At 42.9% G+C, this 21,612-nt stretch overlaps 2 protein-coding genes across 5 annotated transcripts in view; both read right to left on the minus strand.

Annotated features, from left to right (window-relative positions):
• Positions 1-21,612, minus strand: part of LOC308322188 (protocadherin beta-7-like) — a gene marked incomplete at both ends in the record, with an annotated part of 175,041 nt that overhangs the window by 4,346 nt on the left and 149,083 nt on the right. The window lies entirely within an intron of this gene.
• The window catches only part of LOC308322088 (protocadherin alpha-C2-like), a 117,478-nt gene continuing 101,536 nt past the window's right edge, over positions 5,671-21,612 (minus strand). For all 4 annotated transcript variants that reach the window (XM_080773285.1, XM_080773286.1, XM_080773284.1 and 1 more), the window contains exons 3-4: positions 20,273-20,358; positions 5,671-9,113 (exon numbers count right to left, since the gene is read on the minus strand). In XM_080773285.1, the coding sequence (XP_080629411.1) occupies positions 8,809-9,113; positions 20,273-20,358 (391 nt within the window). In that variant the 3' untranslated portion in view covers positions 5,671-8,808. The remainder of the gene's footprint in view (positions 9,114-20,272; positions 20,359-21,612) is intronic.

Genomic DNA, 21,612 nt, shown 5'->3' on the forward strand with positions numbered 1-21,612 from the left:
TATTATTGGATAATCGAGCGAGCGAGCGAGCGAGAGAGAGAGGGAGAGGGAGAGGCAGAGGGAGAGGGAGAGAGAGAGGGAGAGAGAGAGAGACCTCTGACAGAAAATGCACAATCTTTTTCATAGTTTTACAAGATAGTATTACCCAAAGTGTTAATGTAACACAGCTCTGAGTCTCATTACACTTTTATTGTTCGATTTTTATTTGTACATAGGCCTACATTGTTTTATTTGTATTGTCTTGTGACTCTTGTTCCACTTTTGCTTTGGCAGTAGCCTACGTCTTCTCATTCCGATAAAGCTCATTTGAATTGAAATTGAGAGAGAGAGAGAGAGAGAGAGAGAGAGAGAGAGAGAGAGAGAGAGAGAGAGAGAGAGAGAGAGCGAGAGAGAGAGAGATAGTTTATTAATGTTTGAGTTACACAATGTTTGTGTTTACACAAACACTCGAAAGTGTCCATTCGTGGCAGGACAAGGTCTGTGTGTGTGTGTGTGTGTGTGTGTGTGTGTGCGTGCGCGCGCGCCTTACCCTTCCTTTAATAGCCTAACACATCCCCCATAAATAAATAAATTCATAATAATAAAAATAGGCATAATTTTATTTGTTGGTTCCGTTCTGTCAACACATGCTGCGCTGTGTGTTTCCATCCAGTAGATAGCGCCTTTTGCTCAAAACTCCACTGGAGTTATTCCAGTAGAGCGAAGGCAGCCCCGCAACCAACCCTATTGAAACAGGGGGAGAATTGTCTGAAATGGACCAATTTCTTCCATGCCTTGTTTTTAATTGTATGCAATAAAATACCGTGCACACCATTACACGGAACTACGTAAAGGGGCTGAGGATGTGAGGAAGCTGTGAGAATAATTAAATGATGTTGCCGCGACAGAGCGCTGGAGTCGGACCCCTCTCCCTGGTCCATGGTCCGCCCAATCATTGCCCGCTGTGTAGTATACATGACAGCTAATGTGACCCTGGATTTTGTCTGGTCATGGAAATTGGCCAGGGGCTCTGCATGCTGGTTGATTTGTGCAGAGTGTGCATGAGGGGGGGGGGGGGGGGGGGGGCAGGGTGTGAGTCTGGCATATCCTGCGTGTGCAAATCATCTGAGTCAACGACCTGTTTTTGCATGCCCAGAGTCTGAGGCAGAAATACATGCTGCACATGTAAAATATTTTTTATGCTTTTCAAAAAGGGCTTATTACAGAATGACTACCTGCATTTTTATATCCCCCATTCTGACACAACAAACATGTATGCCTAAACAGTGTAATTAATAACCTTCTGAACCTTTGGCACAGTTGGAGATGCTATAAAATATAAAATTATATCAACCAAGACACAAGTCACAAAAACACCCTTTCCCATTGAAGTGGAAATAAAATGGTGATACAAAAACAGAAAAGAAAATTCAGTGGGTTGTGAAAAATATGAAATGTTTAATTCATTCATTCATTCATTACGAATGAATGAATGAATGAATGAATGAATGAATGAATGAATGAATGAATGAATGAACGAACGAACGAACGAATTCATTCATTCATTCATTTGTTTGTTCATTCATTCAAAACCATGCCATCTTGCACGAAAAAGGTTGAAAAGGTGAACAATGTGTCAATGTGTGGTCCAGTCTTTTATGGCATACAGATCTATATCGAAATGTATATACGTAATTACGTATTATGTTTCCCCTCCCCGCCTTGTTTTAAATGATGTTGATGTTCAATAATCTTTGAAAGAGCTTGCACATGATGCACTTCTGCTAACCTATAATGGCCCAGGGGTGCAAGGTTTTAAATGGAAAAAATATTCTTATTTGTTGAGGGAGTCTGACACAAATCATATAACAATTTTCAACCTGTCTCAGCCTGCTGTCTCTTCATCTTTCATTAGCTTTCCATGCACTCAATTTCTCTCCACTGACGGCTGGTGCTACTGTTGCGATTTATCATGCACATTGATTTAACTGACTTCGTCCTCTCTGTCTCCAAGTCACCCTGTTTGCCTTCTGCAGTTAATTTTGCTGAGTCACTGCAGCTGCATGGGTGACTTCATATGGCAAACAAGCTTCGAATAAACCCCTGAAGTCCCTAAAACACCTCCATTACCCCTTCTTACATTATGCATAGGTGTGGTTTGGGCGTTACAATGATTAAACCAATCACTGTGCCACCTGCCATTGCCTTTAAGAGATCCATTATCCATTTAACATTATGCCCAGTGATTTACACTATGGCCCATGGCCATGGAAGAGCGACACATGTATGTTGCTGCCTTGAAATATATTTATATTGTTTTGTGTCCAGTAGCTCCAACACAGCCTCACTCGTGCAAATCTAATAACTTATTTGACTAGACAATTAAACACAATAAGCACAAGGAATTGACACTGCTGATTATAGTAAAATTCCAATCACAGAGATTTGCGGAGAATTAAGACAGAACGAGACCTCTGAGCTGTGAATGTTGTGCAACATGACTCAAGCCGAGGCAGCTCCAACTCAGGTCTCACCGTCTCAGAGTCAACATGAGTCATGACTCAAGTCGAGGCAGCTCCAACTCAGGTCTCACCGTCTCAGAGTCAACATGACTCAAGCCGAGGCAGCTCCAACTCAGGTCTCACCGTCTCAGAGTCAACATGACTCAAGTCGAGGCAGCTCCAACTCAGGTCTCACCGTCTCAGAGTCAACATGACTCAAGTCGAGGCAGCTCCAACTCAGGTCTCACCGTCTCAGAGTCAACATGACTCAAGCCGAGGCAGCTCCAACTCAGGTCTCACCGTCTCAGAGTCAACATGATTCAAGCCGAGGCAGCTCCAACTCAGGTCTCACCGTCTCAGAGTCAACATGACTCAAGTCGAGGCAGCTCCAACTCAGGTCTCACCGTCTCAGAGTCAGACGTGCATTCTTTTATCAAACAAATTCGCATTAGGGGTGGTTTGAAGAGGCACTTTCCATTGTCCTAAACCTGCTGTGTGCATAAGATAGCAAATATAGGGAAAGCGCATCAACATGCCTATACACACCTCCACCCGCAAATATAGGAGTCGGCAAAATGAATAGTGGGTTGTGTGGCCGCAAGATAACGTTTACGCATAGTGGAACTGGCAGCTCCTAAATGCGTAATTCACAGATTTTTTTTAAATTACTTGAGGATAAAGCATGGCATAAGATGGAGCCCATGCAAGCATGCAGTATCTCCTGAGGACTGAGCCTGTGATCTTGAAGAAGGCAAGCTGAAACGCCATCAAACAAAGAAAAATGCATCTGGAGTAAATGCTGGATTATATTCATCTGGAGGAAAAATCACAAACATTATTGAAAAATGTTGTTCGTGCCATGCCAAAAATAATGATGTTGAAACTTGAAAGTGGATAAAAAGTGACCAGAAACACTAACCAGAGCAATGGCCCCACACAGTTCTGCTTGTGGAACTCTGGGTCTGTAAACTCTGCCACATGCAGTACTGTATCCATATTCAGATGAATTAGCTGGGGAATCACATTCTTCTGCACAGAAGAAATGCTACAGGCTATACACTTTATCTTTCCCTTGCTCTTATTTGTATTTGTTTATATTACTGAAGGCACCAAAATGAGACAAAAATGCAGAACATTACTGGGGCCAGAACCTGTTCTCGTTAAAAATGCTCTAGGGAGAGTGCAACCGTTCCCATGCAAATGAGGATGTGTGGGTGTTAGTTGGTTTATGTTAAACACTTTGGGTGTTGTTATAGGGCTCTTTTTCTCACACGCGCACACACACACACACACACACACACACACACACACACACACACACACACACACACACACACACACACACACACACACACACACGCACACACACACACACATACACATACACACGCACACACACGCGCACACACACACACACACACACACACACACACACACACACGCACGCACGCACACTCAAGACCACCACCACCCTGCCTGAGTGTATCAGGAGGCTGTTACCAAGGTGACCTGTCTATTTGTAACCATAGAAACATTTTTGTCTGTCTCCTACAAAGAAAAGGAGATAGGTAGACGGGTGAGATGGGGCATCATCATGGCAAACATTATTACCATGTGAACTTTTTAACTCTCCTGCACCGCTGTTTCACCTCTCTGGGATGTGACTGTGAGATGAAAGTCAGACAGAGAGAATGAGAGAACTTCAAATAATTACCTATTTCAAAGGGTTGAATGAGATGCATAAGAGAATAGGGGCGCGAAGACACAGAATTAAGTTCAGAGGGCCATAATAATTATTCATTAAACACTATGCTATGAATAACCCATGTTCTCTAGGCTAGACTAGCAATTGATACAATAGAAAGTAACACTTTTGGCAGTTAGTCATTTGGCTTTCGGACATTTACCACAAAGTGGACATTACACTTTTGCACAATTCAGCTAATATGTTGTGTTTGTGACGCAGTGCTGAATTATGTGAATTGTATAGTTGTATTTCCACTTGATTTTGCAGGAGTAAAAGTAAAGTAATGTTATACGTATAATGTTGCTGTCTGGTATAGGAACCTTTTACTGTACTGTGTTCAAATGATCCAATGTGTGTGCGATTCTGTCACACGTTCTTGTTAGTAGTTTTCATTGAAGTATTCATAAAACCCACAGACAGACTAAACCACTTTTAACCTGGCATCCCATACATTTCTGGGCTTGTATAAGCAAACATTAAACAAAAGCTATCTTTGTGTGACACTGTCATATCAAAAACCATAACATAGGGCATTTATTTATGAAAACACAAAATATATTAAATATGCATATAGATACATGGTTTCTGCCCGACAGTCATGATTTATGCGGTGACGTGATTCAAATTTAGATGAATGATGGCTTTGCAGTATATCTAGGCCAGCATGATCGATGTCTCTCCTATGACATTTATTTTTCAGCAAAACAACTTACCCACAGGGCCAGAATCAATTCACTCAACCACTCTATCAAATTAAGTAAACGTTGGGTCTAAAAGCCTCCACTCACTGGGGACTCTCTCAACCATCTGTGACCATGGCTTTAGTCGAAGAAGAGAGAAAGATAAATGTGAGACAGGACACTCAGCCAGTCTTCTCGTCCCTGAGGCTGAGCATTTCTGACTGCCTGTTTGTGGCAGAGTCTGCAGTCGGATGGGTGCATAGAACTATAGACAGCCTATACAGCCAGAAGATATATCTGTCACCCTCTCACAAATCTGAAGAGGGATACGTTTCTATAGAGCCAGATTGACTGTTTCTCAATCTTTTCTCTTTGTCATCCATCCTTTTTGGTCTCCCTCTCAGCCCCTATTGTAGATAGCAAATATACGTATACTGAACACAAATGAAAGTTTTGCAATTCAAACGTCTCAACTGACATTCAACCACTCCTTTTTACCCTCACAAAACCTCATCACTGAAAATAGCCACAAGCTCACAACACATTGCAAAAGCTTACTTTTACTTACTGCTACTTTTGTTTGTCCCAGAATCTGGAAACTAGGGTTCATGTATGGATAAATTCACTCTCTCAGACTAAATAAGTAAACAAATTAACCTTCAAAATGCCCTTTTTTAAGTCTGGTCTTATAAAGACTACAGTAAATATTTATAAATTCACATTAGTTTACCCACCAAACAAGCATCCAAGGTGACAAGCTTAATCTCATTTTTAAGAAAGAAAACTTTATTTTGTGATTTATAAACAAAACACATTACCACTGTATCCATTTAGGTAAAATAAAAAATAAAGCTGAAAAATAAATGAAATTCACTACTTCACCGTCACAGTTGATGAGCAGGTGTCCAAAAAGAAAAAAGGTTTTACAACAGATCTGTGATGTCCATTTAGGACAGCACATCACCACCATAGGTAACCACCATACATTGGGAATAATGACAGCATGGACTCTCACTAAACACAAGCATACACTACATATACCTTTTTTTTCTTCTTTTTTTAGTTTTTTACAATGGAAACTTTTTTTTCAGTCATTTTCTTCTTTTTGTGAAAGGAAACAGATAACTCATCATAGGATCATACATATTTCAGTTACAATATTACAGTGTTAGTTAGATCATGTCAAAGCCAGACACAGGAAGTGTTTTTTTTTCTTTTTTTTCCTTTGCTTATTCTCAAAAACATAAATCATATTTGGGGAGGGGGGAGAAACAGAAAATCAGAACAGAGCTGCGTTCAAGGTTATCACACTAGCATTTACAAATATCTAAAGAGGTTAGGTTAACGCCATACAACACCACCGTCTGTGGAGTGTGAAGGGTGGCAATAGGTAGAAGATGCTTGGCAGAGACAGTAGTACATACAAATATCTCCTGTGCGAGTCATGAAGTAAAATGATAATACAAAAGAATAAAATCATAGCCATCTATCTATTTATATATATATTTCTCTATATAGTATGTGTTTCTGTTTGAGCAGTACATGCAGCAGCCACTTAGTGGAGTGACGTCATACTGAGCCGCAAAACTTTGGGGACGTGGCAACAAGTTACAGGCAGGGGAGAGGGACCAATAGAAGCAGGGCAGAGGCGTGTCTCCGCCTCTTTACAAAACCTCCTGAGAGAGGATTGGTGGGATAGAGCTGTAAGGATGGGAATTCCGAGATGCCCATATATTTTCAGCAGGTTTAATTTACTAATATAGAGACAATCAATGAAAAGCAAGTCTACGCTATATTTACAGCGTACATAGAAGCCAATATGCGACTCACCTCTTTTGACTCAACAATCCTAAGACCTAAGCAACCAATTTCATGGACAACTTTATTCTCTCGTACATGGAAGGGGAGGGCCAGCCCACGGCACCTATCGGCCTGTTTTACCCGAGGCCTCTACCCCTCCTGTAATCCACCCCATCCCACCTGGTCCCCTCTCATCAGTGACTACAAACAGGAAATGAACATCATATTCACAATTTAAAAGCACTGAACCGTTTTGCACTTAGAGAGACGTCTGACAGGAGTTCACAGAGTCGACCCCCGACTGGTCTTCCCCAGGCCTTGTCCACATTACTCCATGCTGTTGCCAGCACACCACAATGTTCAGATTCGGCCATTCCCAGGACCCTTCCTGAGAAGGAGATCAGAGCAGGGGGTTTGGGTGGGGGTTGGGCGCGGGAAAGAGTGGGGAGGTCTATGGTAAAGACTGAGGGGCAAAGGGTTAGTGGGCATGACAAGCAGAACCACTGATGTTAAAGCTTTAAAATCAAAAGAGATACATAGAAAAATAAGAAATGCAAGAGTGTTGTAAATTGTGCCTCTTCTCTGAGTACAAATGCACAAAATGAGATCATGTTCTCAAATTCTTATCATCACATAAAGAGGCAGTCAGTGGGGTATGATACGGGATGGATTTGCAGGGCAGTTGGGTCATGGAATGGGAGTGGCTTGTGGTAGCTTGGGCCAAGTAGGGGGAAGGAGAGTAGTGGTAAAATCAGGGAATCAGGTAAGGATGAGTTGCTACCAAACATTCAGAGCAGAAAGCATTAGACTTTTGCTGAGTAGCAGGGACAGAAGAGAAGATATTATCAAAAGCGCGAGACCTTCTTGGTGTTCTACAAGGATTCATCCTAGACCAGTGACAAAGGACTTAGCCACTGGCCAGCTCAGCTGGTAACTCTCCACTCTGTGGTTTCCCAGGAGAATTTCAGGTATGTTCTCTCTCCATCGTTCCTTTGCTCTCTGCATTAGGCGGTTGGGTTTCTAGCAAGAGATGTAGCTCTCTGTGTCCCTTAAGAAAGCAGTGAGCAGGCAGGGAGTGACTGCTTCCAACCTGAGAGAGTTGATGCACACATGTGTGCCGTCTATAGGAGACCGTGCTGGGCAGAAAGCTTGCAGTGTGTCTATTTTAATGCACATTTCTTTGATGTTGGTCGTTTTTGGCTCCATTCTTTTTTCATCTCTCTCCAGGTCTCGAGTGCTTTCAGTGTCCACTTCGTCATGATGAGTCTGTGTATTTGCGTCTGTATATAGGTGTGGTGTGTGTGTGTGTGTGTGTGTGTGTGTGTGTGTGTGTGTGTGTGTGTGTGTGTGTGTGTGTGTATGCGTGCGTGCATGATTTTGTTGCCATCTTAGGAAACACTGACGGTTAACACCAAAGGAAGCTGCAGCAGTGTCATGTTAGCCTTAGCTTCAGCAACTCTCTCCTGTGCTATTTACAAGTAAAGTGTGTCCAGCTCCAAATAACATACATGTTACTCAAACTTGTTCCTATTTCTTCTGATTACTTTCTTTTTTTTTTTTTTTCATTTTGTTTTCTTCTCATTTCCTTTTAAATCTTTTTCCTTGGCTGGCACAGAGCATTTTGTTGTTTCTTATTGTTGTTGTTGTTGTTGTACAAGTTGTAGTTTTCTCTCAGAGAGAGTGGTTTACACATTATAGCTGGGGAGTGGGGTAAAACAGAGGTGCCAACATGCCAAGTGGGTGAAAGGTTGAAAACAGAGGGTGGGGGGATTTGTGACCCCTCCTGATTCAAAAGGGGCGAGGCCACAAATCAGCTCTGGGAGTATAGGCACAAGGGGGCGTGGAGAGAAATCTAGTGTATTTTTTTCTTCAAGGCGATATTAACAATTTACCTTATTAAGGGATTGCAGGTGAAAAGGAATCTTGGTAGGGCCAGATTTTCACAGAGGGAGTTTGAAGTTATTAACGGTTAGATTGTGTGATAATGTAATTCTGGATAATACTGCAACACTGTTTCTTTTCACCCTCTGTGGACGTTGGTTGGTACCTCTGTATTAGCAATGCCCCTTCCATATTCCATTCTCTTTCTATTCCTTCTCCTCTACTCATCGCCATCATCTTTGCCTTTATCCTTCTTATCTTTCTTCTCCTTCTTCTTCTTCTTCTTCTTCTTGGCCTCCTCTTTCTTGCCAAATGTGATGAAGTCACTCTTGTCGTCCTGGTCCTGGTTCTGTCGAATGGAGATAATGGCTGGCGAGCCGGGAATGATGAAGGCTTCTGGGGGAACGTCACCGGGCTTCAGGTGCTGGGGAGGTGCACCCGGGCCACCGGCTCCGTAGCGGAAGTGCCAGCTGTTGCTGTCAACGCCAGCTCCCATTGGGGGGGACACTTCTCCCCCCTCACCATCTGAAGGGAACAGAAAGAGAAAGATGACATATTATTATACCCTGACTTTACATTGAAAATCACATTTGTGTTAACTCTTGTTTGCTTTTGTACGTCATGGGGTGGGGATGAATAAGACAAACATAGACTTGGCTGCCACATGACGTCACACACAAAAGCCAGAATTATTCAAATTGGTTATTACATCATAAATACGCACCACATATTTAAAGGGGGTGTCAGTGATTTCAGTCAAAAACCCTTAGGTTTCGTTTTTGCCTTGGGACACAAGCTTTCATCCAATCAGGATAGAGAACAAAAACAAAACCTAAGGTTTTTTGACCCCCAGGGGTTAACTGGGGACAGGGAGGAACTCCTTATATGGTCAGCACACTCTATAGTAGAGAGGATTATCACAACAAAACAAAAAAATAAGTGATATTTGAATTAAGTGAAATCACTGACTGAAGATTTAGATAATGTTTTTTCCCCTGTCTGCTGTGCGTGACTGCATGTGCGAAGCTTAGACAGCGTTTCAAATGTGCCTCATGGTAGTGCTGTACCAGGGGGCCGATATGTATTTTCTAGTATCAAACTCATGTTCATGTTGCCATTAACATTTTCTACAGGAGATTTGAAGAGCTATCTGTGACCACATGACATTCAATGGCAGCATACTTCAGTGTGTAACGAAGAGTTCTCAAAGTTTTCCTCCTTGGCATCCACTGTTATATCATGGATAATCGCCCCATACTCGCAGATATTCTGTGTGAAACAAGCATGACACGGTACAAATGGGAGGTTTCACCCCGCTGTCTGTTATGTAGAAAGCAATCAAAAGGCACCCGCCTGGCCATGGCTAAACATATCAAACCCTCCACCCTGCGGACAGGAAAGGAAAGGTCAGGGAGTGCTAGCAGTGGCATTTTAATGGAAAGTTAAATGTGTCATTTACCCACTGACTGAGTGCATGTTTGGAAAGATGACATTGGGATTAACTTTGACCAGAACCGTGCTAAAGCATAAGAAGGTAAATGCAGATACCAACACCATTATGTGAGCTGTGCGCTTGTTTGGCTATTTGTGTGTGTGTGTGTGTGTGTGTGTGTGTGTGTGTGTGTGTGTGTGTGTGTGTGCGTGTGTGTGTGTGTGCGCACGTGTGTGCGTGTGTGTGCGTGTGTGTGTGACTGTGTGCATGGATGGGGGCGGGTCGTCACTGAAGTGAACTGCCTTACAATGTAGCCGACTGCCCCATCCCCCATCTGAGCAGATAGCCTACAGATAGTTAGCAGGCAGGTGTGAAACTGTGTCTCTTCGCTACCACCAGTCACTCTGTTCCTCTTCAAGTCTCTCTGTAACCCATGACTTACTGCAGCAGAGAAACACTTGGCACAGCCCCCCTACTAACCCATCAATCTGCTGAAGGAGATACCTCTTCTCTGCACAAATAAATAAGACCATTAAAGGGGTGGGAGCATGCCCATGAACAACTGCTCATTAGCAGATGTACTCAACCAGAGGAGCATGGTCACAAATCCAACACTTTGTGTTATTCAGCTATAGGTGGTGCAAAATTAACCCTTAATTCCACACAATACTTTCCTCACACATCCCTTTTATGTTTTTCTTTTTGAGCGGTGCTAACCGCTCAAACATGTATGTGTTTGGGTGTCCATTAGTGACTAATGGACCAACTAATGATTAGTCGGTAGCAGCATGGTTACTACAGTATGTGGTTACCGACATCATCACCATACTAAAAAGGCACCACATGGGATTTGGGATGAGACACACTTCACATGGGATGTCTTACTTGGAGCTCTTTTTCTCCTCTATACCAAATCTCTTTGCCAATAGCTTATCTACAAGCTCACAGTGGACTGTGGATCGTGATTAAATGTGGTTGAGACAATATGTTGACATGCTTGGACTATTTTCACCTATAATGACATGCCCAAATTGTGACTCCTGCTTAAAAGTGGTTAGATATATCCACTCTTCAGTATGAATTTTCCTCGTATTGCAGCTCTTGTTGAGTTGAATGAAATTGTCCCTAGTATGGTTGGGGGAGAGGAGCGATTTTGTTACCTCAACAAGGAAAGTGTAGTGACAGCGTGGGCCTGAGTACATTGTCCAAGCTGACACGCCATGGTGGACGGGATCGTTTATCATGTGAAAAACAAACAATCGCTTCCCCGTCTCGCAGAGAATCCTCGAATCACAAGCTGAGGCTATTTTGTGTGACACTGCTATATGGCTTAAGTGGTTAATGTCTCATTCTTCCATAAGCTTCTCTCTCGTTGTTGCTGCATGTGCTGAACTAGTTGAAACTAGTTGAAAAAGTAGACTGGAGACAAGGGGAGATGAGGACAGGACAGAGCAGGGATGCTAGAGCCTGCAGACACCACTTTCTCCTCATCCAGACACAGACACAAGAGTCAGCTCCAGGTAAACTGAAAGAGTCTTACTTCTCTAGAGAAAGAAACAAAGAAATAGCATCCTCGTCTGAATCCTGAACAGTATTACAATGTCAACAGAAAATGAAAGCTGAAGGTAACACATAAATAGAACCCAGCAAGCCAAATGACGTCATGATAACGTTATGATGACGTCCTCCAGTGACTCCGGTGACGTTCAGGACTAGGCCAGATCACAGCCCATATGGGGATGATCTTTACGTCATTTCCAGGACGTCTTCACCAGATTAAATAATATAGTTTATTTTGGGCCAGATCTGACTATAGTTATGATATGATTTAAGTTGATCTGGCCTCGATCGGACTCTCTCTGATTCATCCAGGGACGTCTGTCTTAGTGGGTAAAATATATGTTGGTTGAAATCAGGTGATATTCTGGGCCAGATCTGACTAGTCTTGGTTTCACTTGATCTGGCCACAATCAAGACGTCACTAATTCGTCAAGGTCCTGACTTTGCTTGCTGGGGTAATATAAACAATAGCTATACACACACACACACACACACACACACACACACACACACACACACACACACACACACACACACACACACAACAACAAAGTTTACATACACAAATAGAGTGCATGGTATTGATGTCTTATTGACTGTTACAGTATATCCATGTTGTACTTTTCTTAGTTCTACGTTCCTGACTGGCCCAGCTGCATCTCATTTGTAATTACCCCCCAAGTGTATATTAGTTGTGTAACCCAGTCAGATTGTCTCAATGTTTCAGTTTGGGAGCTGTGCATGTGTTTCCTGGGTCCCCTGCATTAAAACACACTAATCTTGTGATTGTTATCACTACCTGCCTTGCTGCGCTGTGGTGCACTGAGGTCCTCACCATGCACACCAGGACGTAACAAGAACATTGACATTTGATTTACACAGCTACTATTGTCCTTGGAGAACTGCCAAGCAAACCTGCCGGCATAAACAAAACCGGACCACTGAGAGTGATGAGTCCTGTTGGGAGCAGGCAGACTGATCCGGATAGGTAACCCTATCATATAGACAGATAGTGTCAGAGACATTGCAGGTGTATTTCATTGTAGGTTAAAAAAAATAAGAAGATATATAAGCAGACATTACTGGATCTGGCTATATAAGAATGAACCTGAAAAGGTCACACTGCAGCCATTTCCTGACTCAATGCTGTTTCTTATGTTTTCAACAACCCATAACATGTTCATGGTGGTTTACTACCAACAAAATGGTGTTAACCTTTGGTACAGTATGTGCATGAGTTGCAAATATGTCACAGACTGTGGATGTTTCAACAGTCCGATTGATGGATATGTCTTCGTGCTGTGGGCCTGCAGCTTTCATTCTTTTCCCCCTTCATCCACCACTCTCTCCTCGTTCTCTGCCTCTCTGTTCCTTTACGATGGTAACAGAGGTACACGTCTCACCCAACACTGATCCCTGCACAGTCGATGCTTCTATCTGATTTGACGATGGCTGTTGCAGAGGGAAAAAAATCTCCCTCACTCCCTCTCTTCATTTCTCTCTCACATAACACCTCCCCCCGCCCCCCTCTCTCTTTCCCTGACCTTTCATCTAATCTAGCGTGAAACCCCAGCACGCCAACACCCATCCCTCCCAGTTATTGATAGAGCCTTAATTACGCCCATCAGTGTTTATGGTAACATTAATGCAATGTGTAGTTACACAGCTTGTCCATCAGCAATCACTAATGGGAACATTACAGGCGACAGTGAATAGTTCAAGTGATGTCCAAATCCCCTAGCCTGTCTTTCCATCCTCTCTCTCTGTATACCAACTGAACACTATCTGCATTCAGTCTCATCCTCTCGCACTGTATATATTATCAACATGTTTAACAGTAACATTGTAATCTGCAATCACACAGACAGAATATACAGATGCTGTGAATATCTCTGTATCTGTCCCCAAGTTTCACCTAACTATGTTGCTATGTGTGCTGTGTCTTCCCTTCCCTCTGCACGGATTTTTTTCACAGCCACTTTAAATCACCCAAGCTCCATTTTGCCACGTCCACTTTCATTTCATTCCATCGTCTCGTCCTACCATTGGCCAGCTGCATGGGCAGAAGCACAGCGCAGCGCAGTGGAGTGCAGTGCAGCGTTACATAACGATTCGGAAGGGAGAGGATGAGGAGGGGAGGAGGAAGAGGAAGAGGGGCGAGGAAGTGCAAGGATGCGCATATGAAACACAATCCTCACCACCAACAGGTAAGAAAGGAGGGAGGAAGGAATGTAAAAAAAGAAAAGAAAAAGCATTAGCAGCCAAAATGGTGAAGGTGCAGATACTGTATCACTGTTGGTCAAAAACCTTGCATGTCCATGTTCATGAAATAAAAAAAAAGAAAAGAAAGAAATGGTTCCAATCGATCTAATATAATTATGAGACTTAATAAGCTTATTTCAATTATTTCAATGACTTTGAGCTATCTATGAAAAGAAAGAAAGAAAGATGGAGATACAAGGTTTCAGTAACTATTCTGTATTTTTTTCTTTTTTGGGGGGGGCACTGCAGTGCTGGGGGATGGTGGGTTTGTTATGATAGATCACCCTCAGCATGGGACCACGCCCTTATTTGAGAGAACACCTGCGCCCCTTGTGTGTTGCTCTCTGTCGGTGTGTGTGTGTGTGTGTGTGTGTGTGTGTGTGTGTGTGTGTGTGTGTGTGTGTGTGTGTGTGTGTGTGTGTGTGTGTGTGTGTGTGTGTGCGCGCGTGTGTGTGTGTGTGTGCGCTACTGTGGGTGCACTGTTCGCTTTCTGGTTGAAACATGGCACGATGTTGCCATCTACGCAAAACCTATTCTAGTCTGTTTTCATCCCTTCGCCTGGGTAGTGATAGGAGAATGTGTGTGCATCACTGCATGAATTACCATATATTTCTCAAACCGGTAGCAGTAAATCAGAGGTAAAGTAATTCCGGAATTAAAACCATACTGGCTGGCTGTATCTCTTTAACAGCAATTGTGAAGTGTGGGCTACTACACAAATATATTATAATGTTGTGTTTCATACCAGGTTGCCAACCGTGGTGCATGATCCCAGAGGAATCGACAGATGGTGGAGATAAGCTATGCCAAGAGAATGTCCTTAACAGCCTTGCAATAAAAAACACTGCCAAGTCTACGTGGGGTGTGAGTGCCTGTACGGACCTCTGTATGTGTGTTTGAATGTCTATATGCTATTATATCAAAGTCCTTAATAATGACATGACTAAACAACAGAGCATTAAATCAGATTAATTCTCCACAGAACAGAAAGAGAGAGAAAAGAGAGAGAGAAAGCCACAGTGGTGAGAGGTGAAATAGAGATGGAGATTGAACAAGTGAAAGTGATAGATGAAGAGATTGGAAAATGAAGGTTTTGAAGACCTGAAAGATTGAGAGTTGGATCTGAATATAATACAGGGGGCGAAATGGAAAAAACAGAATAACACAATAAATTAAAGCAAATGTTTGAAATCCATGAGTAAATAGAAAAGGATTGGAAGGGGCTCAGAAACAGAAAGTCCCTGACAGCTTCTAGAAAGTTCTACCTTGAGTTAGCAATGTGTCACAGATCTCCTTAGATCGCCTTGCCTAAGAATACAGCCCAAAAGTATGTCAGACTTGCTTGCATTTTGAGGACTTTCCTAACAATTCTCCCATGCACCACAATCTCTAGTCTTGTGGATTGAGCCTAATCCCACAGCAAATTAGTAGGCAGAGTAAAGAAGGTACAAAAACGAGTACATCTACATCTGCAGTGGTGGGAGGTGGTCTCCCTGCTATTCCATTGAGACATGTAGAGCCTGTCCCTGTGGTAGAAACAAGAGCAATATCTCCACTGGACAAGTGGGTGTCCAGTCTTAGCGTTTTGGGGGGTGCGGACCACTCCCCCAAAATGCACGCACGCGTGCGCACACACACACACACACACACACACACACACACACACACACACACACACACACACACACACACACACACACACACACACACACACACACACACACACACACACACACACACACACACACACACACACACACACACACACACACACACACACACACACACACTCCTGTTGCAAGATGCTGTCTCTATTGATATGTGTGTCCACGTTGTGTGTGACTGTATGTGATAACACCAAGCAGTGGTGCAGAAAGACCTGCACTAAAACCTACCAGTCTGCAGTACAGCGTCAAAGTATGTAGGTCAGGCTCCTCGCATCCTCTCTCTTTGCTCCACCTTCCCTCTGTCCCTCTGACCATCACCTATCCTCCCCCCCCCCCCCCCCACACACACACACACCACACCACAGACACATGCATCCCTAGCCTTGAACCATCTCACTCTTTCCTCCACTCTGTTTTTAATGCTTCATCACTTTCCTCCGTCATCAGCTGATTTCCCAGTGTTTGGCCTCTCCTCCCTCCCACTATGTTTATCCCCCTCTGTTTTTTTCCCCTTGTTTTTTTTGCCTCCCTACATCTCGCTAATCTTTATTGCCATGAATGGTTGCTGTGGAAACTAAATCCTCCAGTGACGCGGTCGGACACAGGAGTCACGGTGACAGCGTTGGTGCTGATGGAGAGTAGCTGCAAACTCTCTCCCTCTTCCTATCCCTCTCCCGATTCAGCCTCTCTTCCCTGGCAACAGCAGCCTCATACAGCCCTCCCTCTCTGGTTTGCTCTTTCCCTTTCACTCTCTGCCTCTGTCCATCACTTTTCTTAACTCATTGACACTTTGGTCCCCTGCAGCCAACTTCCATCTATTCTGTACATCATGTGCCCCTCTCTCTCTCTCTCTCTCTCTCTCTCTCTCTCTCTCTCTCTCTCTCTCTCTCTCTCTCTCTCTCTCTCTCTCTCTCTCTCTCTCTCTCTCTCTCTCTCTCTCTCGTCCCCACTTTTGCCAGGGTGTCTCTCTGTTGTTCTCTCACACGCATCTCTCCCTATCTGTCTGCAGGGGATAGTTCCAATTGTGCAAAGCCCTCCCTCCCTCTCTGTCTGAACCCTGATGTGCCACTGGTTTTGAGACAGGAGGGAGCTACAGAGAGGGGAGGAGTGTGGGGGAGAGAGGGGAGGGGGCAAAGAGTGGAGGGTTAGACAGCATGTAGAACGCTGATTTCATTAATGCGAGTCTGTTAATCTGGGCGTGGCCCCTCTCCATCTGTCACACCAGGAACGCTAGTACGCTACACAAAGCAGGCAGTCAAAACACATACAATCTCACACACCTGCAAACAAACACATGCAAAACGCATGTTGCACGTACACACAATTAAATAACAGAAAGGTGCAGACACAAAAATACAGACACACTACTGTGACACCAACACACACACCGTTAACCTCAGGAGAAGGAACAGGGGCGTTGTCAGCTGTGGCGCCTTGTGTCACATCCAGGGAAAAAATAGACACCAAAGCACCCTGTAGGTAGGATTGACTATCGACTATCATTTAGCAGTTTAGTGCAATGGCTTCCAGGGAGAGAGACTCCCACAAGATAATGTCTCCCAGTATAGTTTTCATCTCACAATAATATAAACTGTACAATGAATTGCATTGTTATAGTGATTTTCTATGCCTTACATGCGTAAGTGACTACAGCCTCACAACATACAGTTGTACCGGTGTTATTTTGTCTTGCTTTTCACTCTTTTGCTTTATTTAGATTTTTTTTATTGAACATTGAATAGTCTTGATGTATTCTATATGTATACCAATTAGGAGGCTCTAGGTACAAGTAGTTCCCAAGTGTTCTAAACACAATACAAACCATGAACATGGAACTACAGCTGATCAACAAGAGTTGAAACTTTAACATGTTACTATTGTCAGTTTGAAACCATCAATACTTCTGTTCCCACCATGAGGTGAATGACCCACCTAACAAACAAGCTGCAGTTATAAATAGCACAGGCTATGACACATTCAATGATGTGACTGGACACTAAATCAATAAATAGATTCATTTCATCTTTGGAAAATAACATACTTTGTCCTCTGCTAAAACAATTACAGAAGTAAGTGCCTTTTCACATTCCTCTCAAGTAGGCTACTTTGCCAAAGTCATTCTTGGTCCAATGAAAAGTTGAGCCAGCTAATTAGCAATTTTCCACAATGCATAAATAAGCAGGGGGTTCTATTCTTATCCTGCTGAGTCATGAGTAAAAAAATGAAGCTGCTGCTTAAATTGGAGTTAGTTGCCTATAGATGTGTGATGGTGAAAACCTAATTTGCTTAAGGGCAAAACAGCCCGGGGACATGAAGTTTATAGAATCTGGTTAGAGGAATTGAGTGGAAAAGGCTGAGAAATATATAAATCATTAAAAATATTAATTCAATGCATGAGATGCATAAGAAAACAGTATCATGTAGTCATTGAGGTATTTTAGTTGTTATTGTGTGCGCTAGCCCGTCCTATATTCAGCTTTTGGTGTGTGTGAACAAACTTTGTCCTACACAAACATTAAATTCCCATCGACAATGAATGGAGAATTTTAGGTCTGAGCAAATAGACAGTGTCTATTTTACATCATGCTGTTGTAAAATAAGAGTGCTCCTCACTTCACATGTGATTTTCTTTTCTTTTCATAGGCTACCAGCTACACGTTTTGTGCCTGCGCTTTTCACTCTTTCTCTTTCAATCTGTTCCCCCTCCTTCTTTCCAACACCCCATTTTCTCTTTAAGTCTGATTACAGTTTATTGACAATTATATCTAAGCTTCCCCACGGCGGTGCCGTTATGCCTGTCTCTGTGTGTTGTTTGTTGCCTTGTGTTATCTCGTGACTTCTGGAGAGTTAGCAACAGAAGCGAGCTTGCGGCAATACGCAACACTACGAATATATCAGTTACGTCGGAATTGTCCCCTAGCTGCCTGCTTTGACAGGCTGGAATGGCTTAGGGTTGACGACAGAGTACAGCATCTTGCAATGGGTCTGGTCCACAAGATTCGATACACCACCAAGATACCCATGTACCTGTCTAAATACTTCCTTAATGTCCACACCCACAACACGAGAAGGACTTCAACAAACCAGACATGTGAATCCCTTGACTCCTTCAAAAACGCTCTCAAAGGGCACCTACGGACGGCTGCAATTCGAAACTGGCCCCCGTAAAATCTGAATCCCACCCCTTTTCCCCCTCACTGTATATGTATTCTTCCCCTTTTTACATCCTCCATGATGATTTCCTGTTTTTGGCTATATAGAAGTGTATAAGTCTCTAAATGTTATGATGAATTGAACATGGTGGACCCTATTGTGTACAAGTGTAATGCTTTATGGTGTCGTCCACAGTTAACAGTTTTGTATTGAGTTGTGCTTGAAATGTACTGTAATTCTACAATCTGTTAATAAATACTTCAATCAATCAATCAAGCATGTCTGTGGTTATGCACAGAGATGCCTGATTGAGTGGTTGGACAGAATGTATTGAACATTGACCCTCGACCTCGCCAGCGAATAGGTGATGCAAGTAAACTGTGAGATAGCAGGCCCCCTACTGTCACAGTGGCACACTAATGAGGAAATGCGTATCTGTGGAAAATGGTCGACACTTGGTTGGTGCCTTGGCTCACAAGGGTGTCACACTGTGATGCGTGCGCTGTGAGCGCATTTCAATAGAAGTTGCTCAGTGGCGTTTTGAAGCACCCGGAAGACTGCCGGAAGTACAATGGCATTTCACAGGCATGTGAAACATAATGTAATTGTAATGTGTGCCTGCCCACTGTGATTCAGCTATTAAGCCTCTGTAAAAACATCCTGATGAAAATCAAATAAACTACTGACACTCTCTCTCTCTCTCTTCCTGTTATAGAGAGCAGTGATAGCCATCTACGCCTGTGTAACACGTGTCACTTCCTCTGCACGCCTTGCAGGGAAGTGAGAAGAGAGGGTCAGGGCGATCTAGTAGCCGATACCTCTGTATTCCTCACTGTATTATTTCCCCTGATTCCGATAAGCCTCAGAGAAATATTCTGTTACGGGGGCAGCTGTGCTGGTAGAAAATATTTGTAATAGTTTTGTTCTTTTGTCTCTTGGCATCACTGAATGTTTAAGTTGTTGGTCTGATTGCAGACACAGACGAAAAACAGTTTAAGTCCAAATGTTATTCTGACCCCTCCATGAAAAGGCCTCGTTGTCCTGACCCCATATCCATATTTATACATGGATAATTAGTGTGGAGTCTGTGGACTTAAACAGTTTGTCGTCTGTAGTACTCAGGGCCAGTGGTGGTCGGCAACAAAGTAAATTTACTTGAGTACTGTGCTTAAGTACATTTTGTGAGTATATGAACTGCACTTAGTGGATTTTCACTCCAATACATTTCAAAGAATAAATAAAAAGTACATTATGAATTAACCACTTAAGCCCTAATAGTGAGATCTACAAGCTCACAAGGCGTCTTTTGTATAAGCCCTATTTCAAATAGTGAAATCTACAAGCTCACAAGGCTAATAGAGAAGATAAACATAAAATGTTGTTCGTAATGTGCACTTTTTAAAGTATTTGCATAAAAGCAAGTACTTCAGTACTCTAACCCAAGTACACATTTGACTGTGAAACCTTCACTTGTAGCTGAGTGATATTATCCCAGGAGTCTCTTTACTTTGACTGTGAGTACTTTGTCCACCACAGGCCGGGGCCACAGTGAGAGTGTAATGGTCTGGACTGGACCACTGCAGGTCAGTCCGCTGAGACAATGTGCTTACCGGCAGCACTGGACACGGTGGGCCAGTTCTGGACCAGCATCCCCTGGGCTCCCTGCAACACTGACGACTCTTCCATGTGGACCGAGCTGGAACACAAGAAGCACATGCATGGCATGCAGATGTCACACACTGAGTAATATACATGGGCAACTGGCGCCACCTTCACTTCACCTTCACCCCACAGGTTAATATCTGAATATTTATATATATTTTAATAATCATTTATTTTGTATGTCCAATGTATTTGCATTTAAGTTCATAAAGTAAACCTAAGTTCATAAGTAACCTATAACTAAATGCATTTGAAATTAAATAAACGTGTTACTTTTCACGATGTCAATTCATTTTAAATGTAGCAGATCTATGTACAAGCTTGAGCTTGTAGATCTGCTATTTTTGATACAGTACAGTATATGCAATGTGGCCCTCTGGAGTGAGTTTGGAGTGGCCTCAAAGTTGCCAACCCCTGTTCTAAGGCACAACGTTTTTGCGTGATAAAAATAAGCCAAGAGCGAAAACATAAATACATATTATGCACATATACAAAATCTGCCATGTCAATTTAACACTTACAGGTACACTTGGGTACAATATTACACACAGAGGTAAATTAACAAACTGTGTACAGACACAAAGTTTTCAGATATTTGTGTATTATGGTCTGTCCCAATTTTCCAAATGTCACAGCCCCCTGTAGCTTGGCCTACCAGGGTCTGTGCTGCGGCTGCTGCCTACTCTGTCTTTACAAGGCCTGCAGGTTGGGAAATTGGGGTGCCAATCAGTACATTGGGAGCACCTGGCCAGTATTTCCAGTGTGCTCTATAATGACTGGTATTTGCCACACTCACCCCTCTCTCTCTCTCTCTCTCTTCCTGTTGGCAGCAACACTTCAGATCTAGTTTGTCCTTTGGTTTGCAGTTTTCACCATTCAACACCCCACACTACATTTACCACACATCCACTCACCAGTCTCACCTACACTACTGATTTCACTGGTTAACACACCCCACATGATTAAGTTGTTTATATTGTAAATAAATTACTTAGTGCACTATTAAAAGCCTCTTCCTCCTCTTCCGTCTAGAGCCAGGTCATGACACTGGATAACTGGACAATTTGCCTCCAGAGACACTATTCATTCCTCTTTAGGACATCCACACCATAATATACAATATTACTCAATTAAAGTGCGCCTGTGCATATGCATAACAAGATAAAAATATATTTTTATAAAGATAAAACGTGTAGGTCAATATTATATAAGTCATTAGTGAGTTTTTGTTATACACTACAGTATGTTCACATTGAGTGTGTGTGTGTGTGTGTGTGTGTGTGTGTGT

The sequence above is a fragment of the Protomyctophum bolini genome, assembly GCF_963924005.1.
Source record: "Protomyctophum bolini genome assembly, chromosome: 10".
Taxonomy (NCBI): Eukaryota; Metazoa; Chordata; class Actinopteri; order Myctophiformes; family Myctophidae; genus Protomyctophum; species Protomyctophum bolini.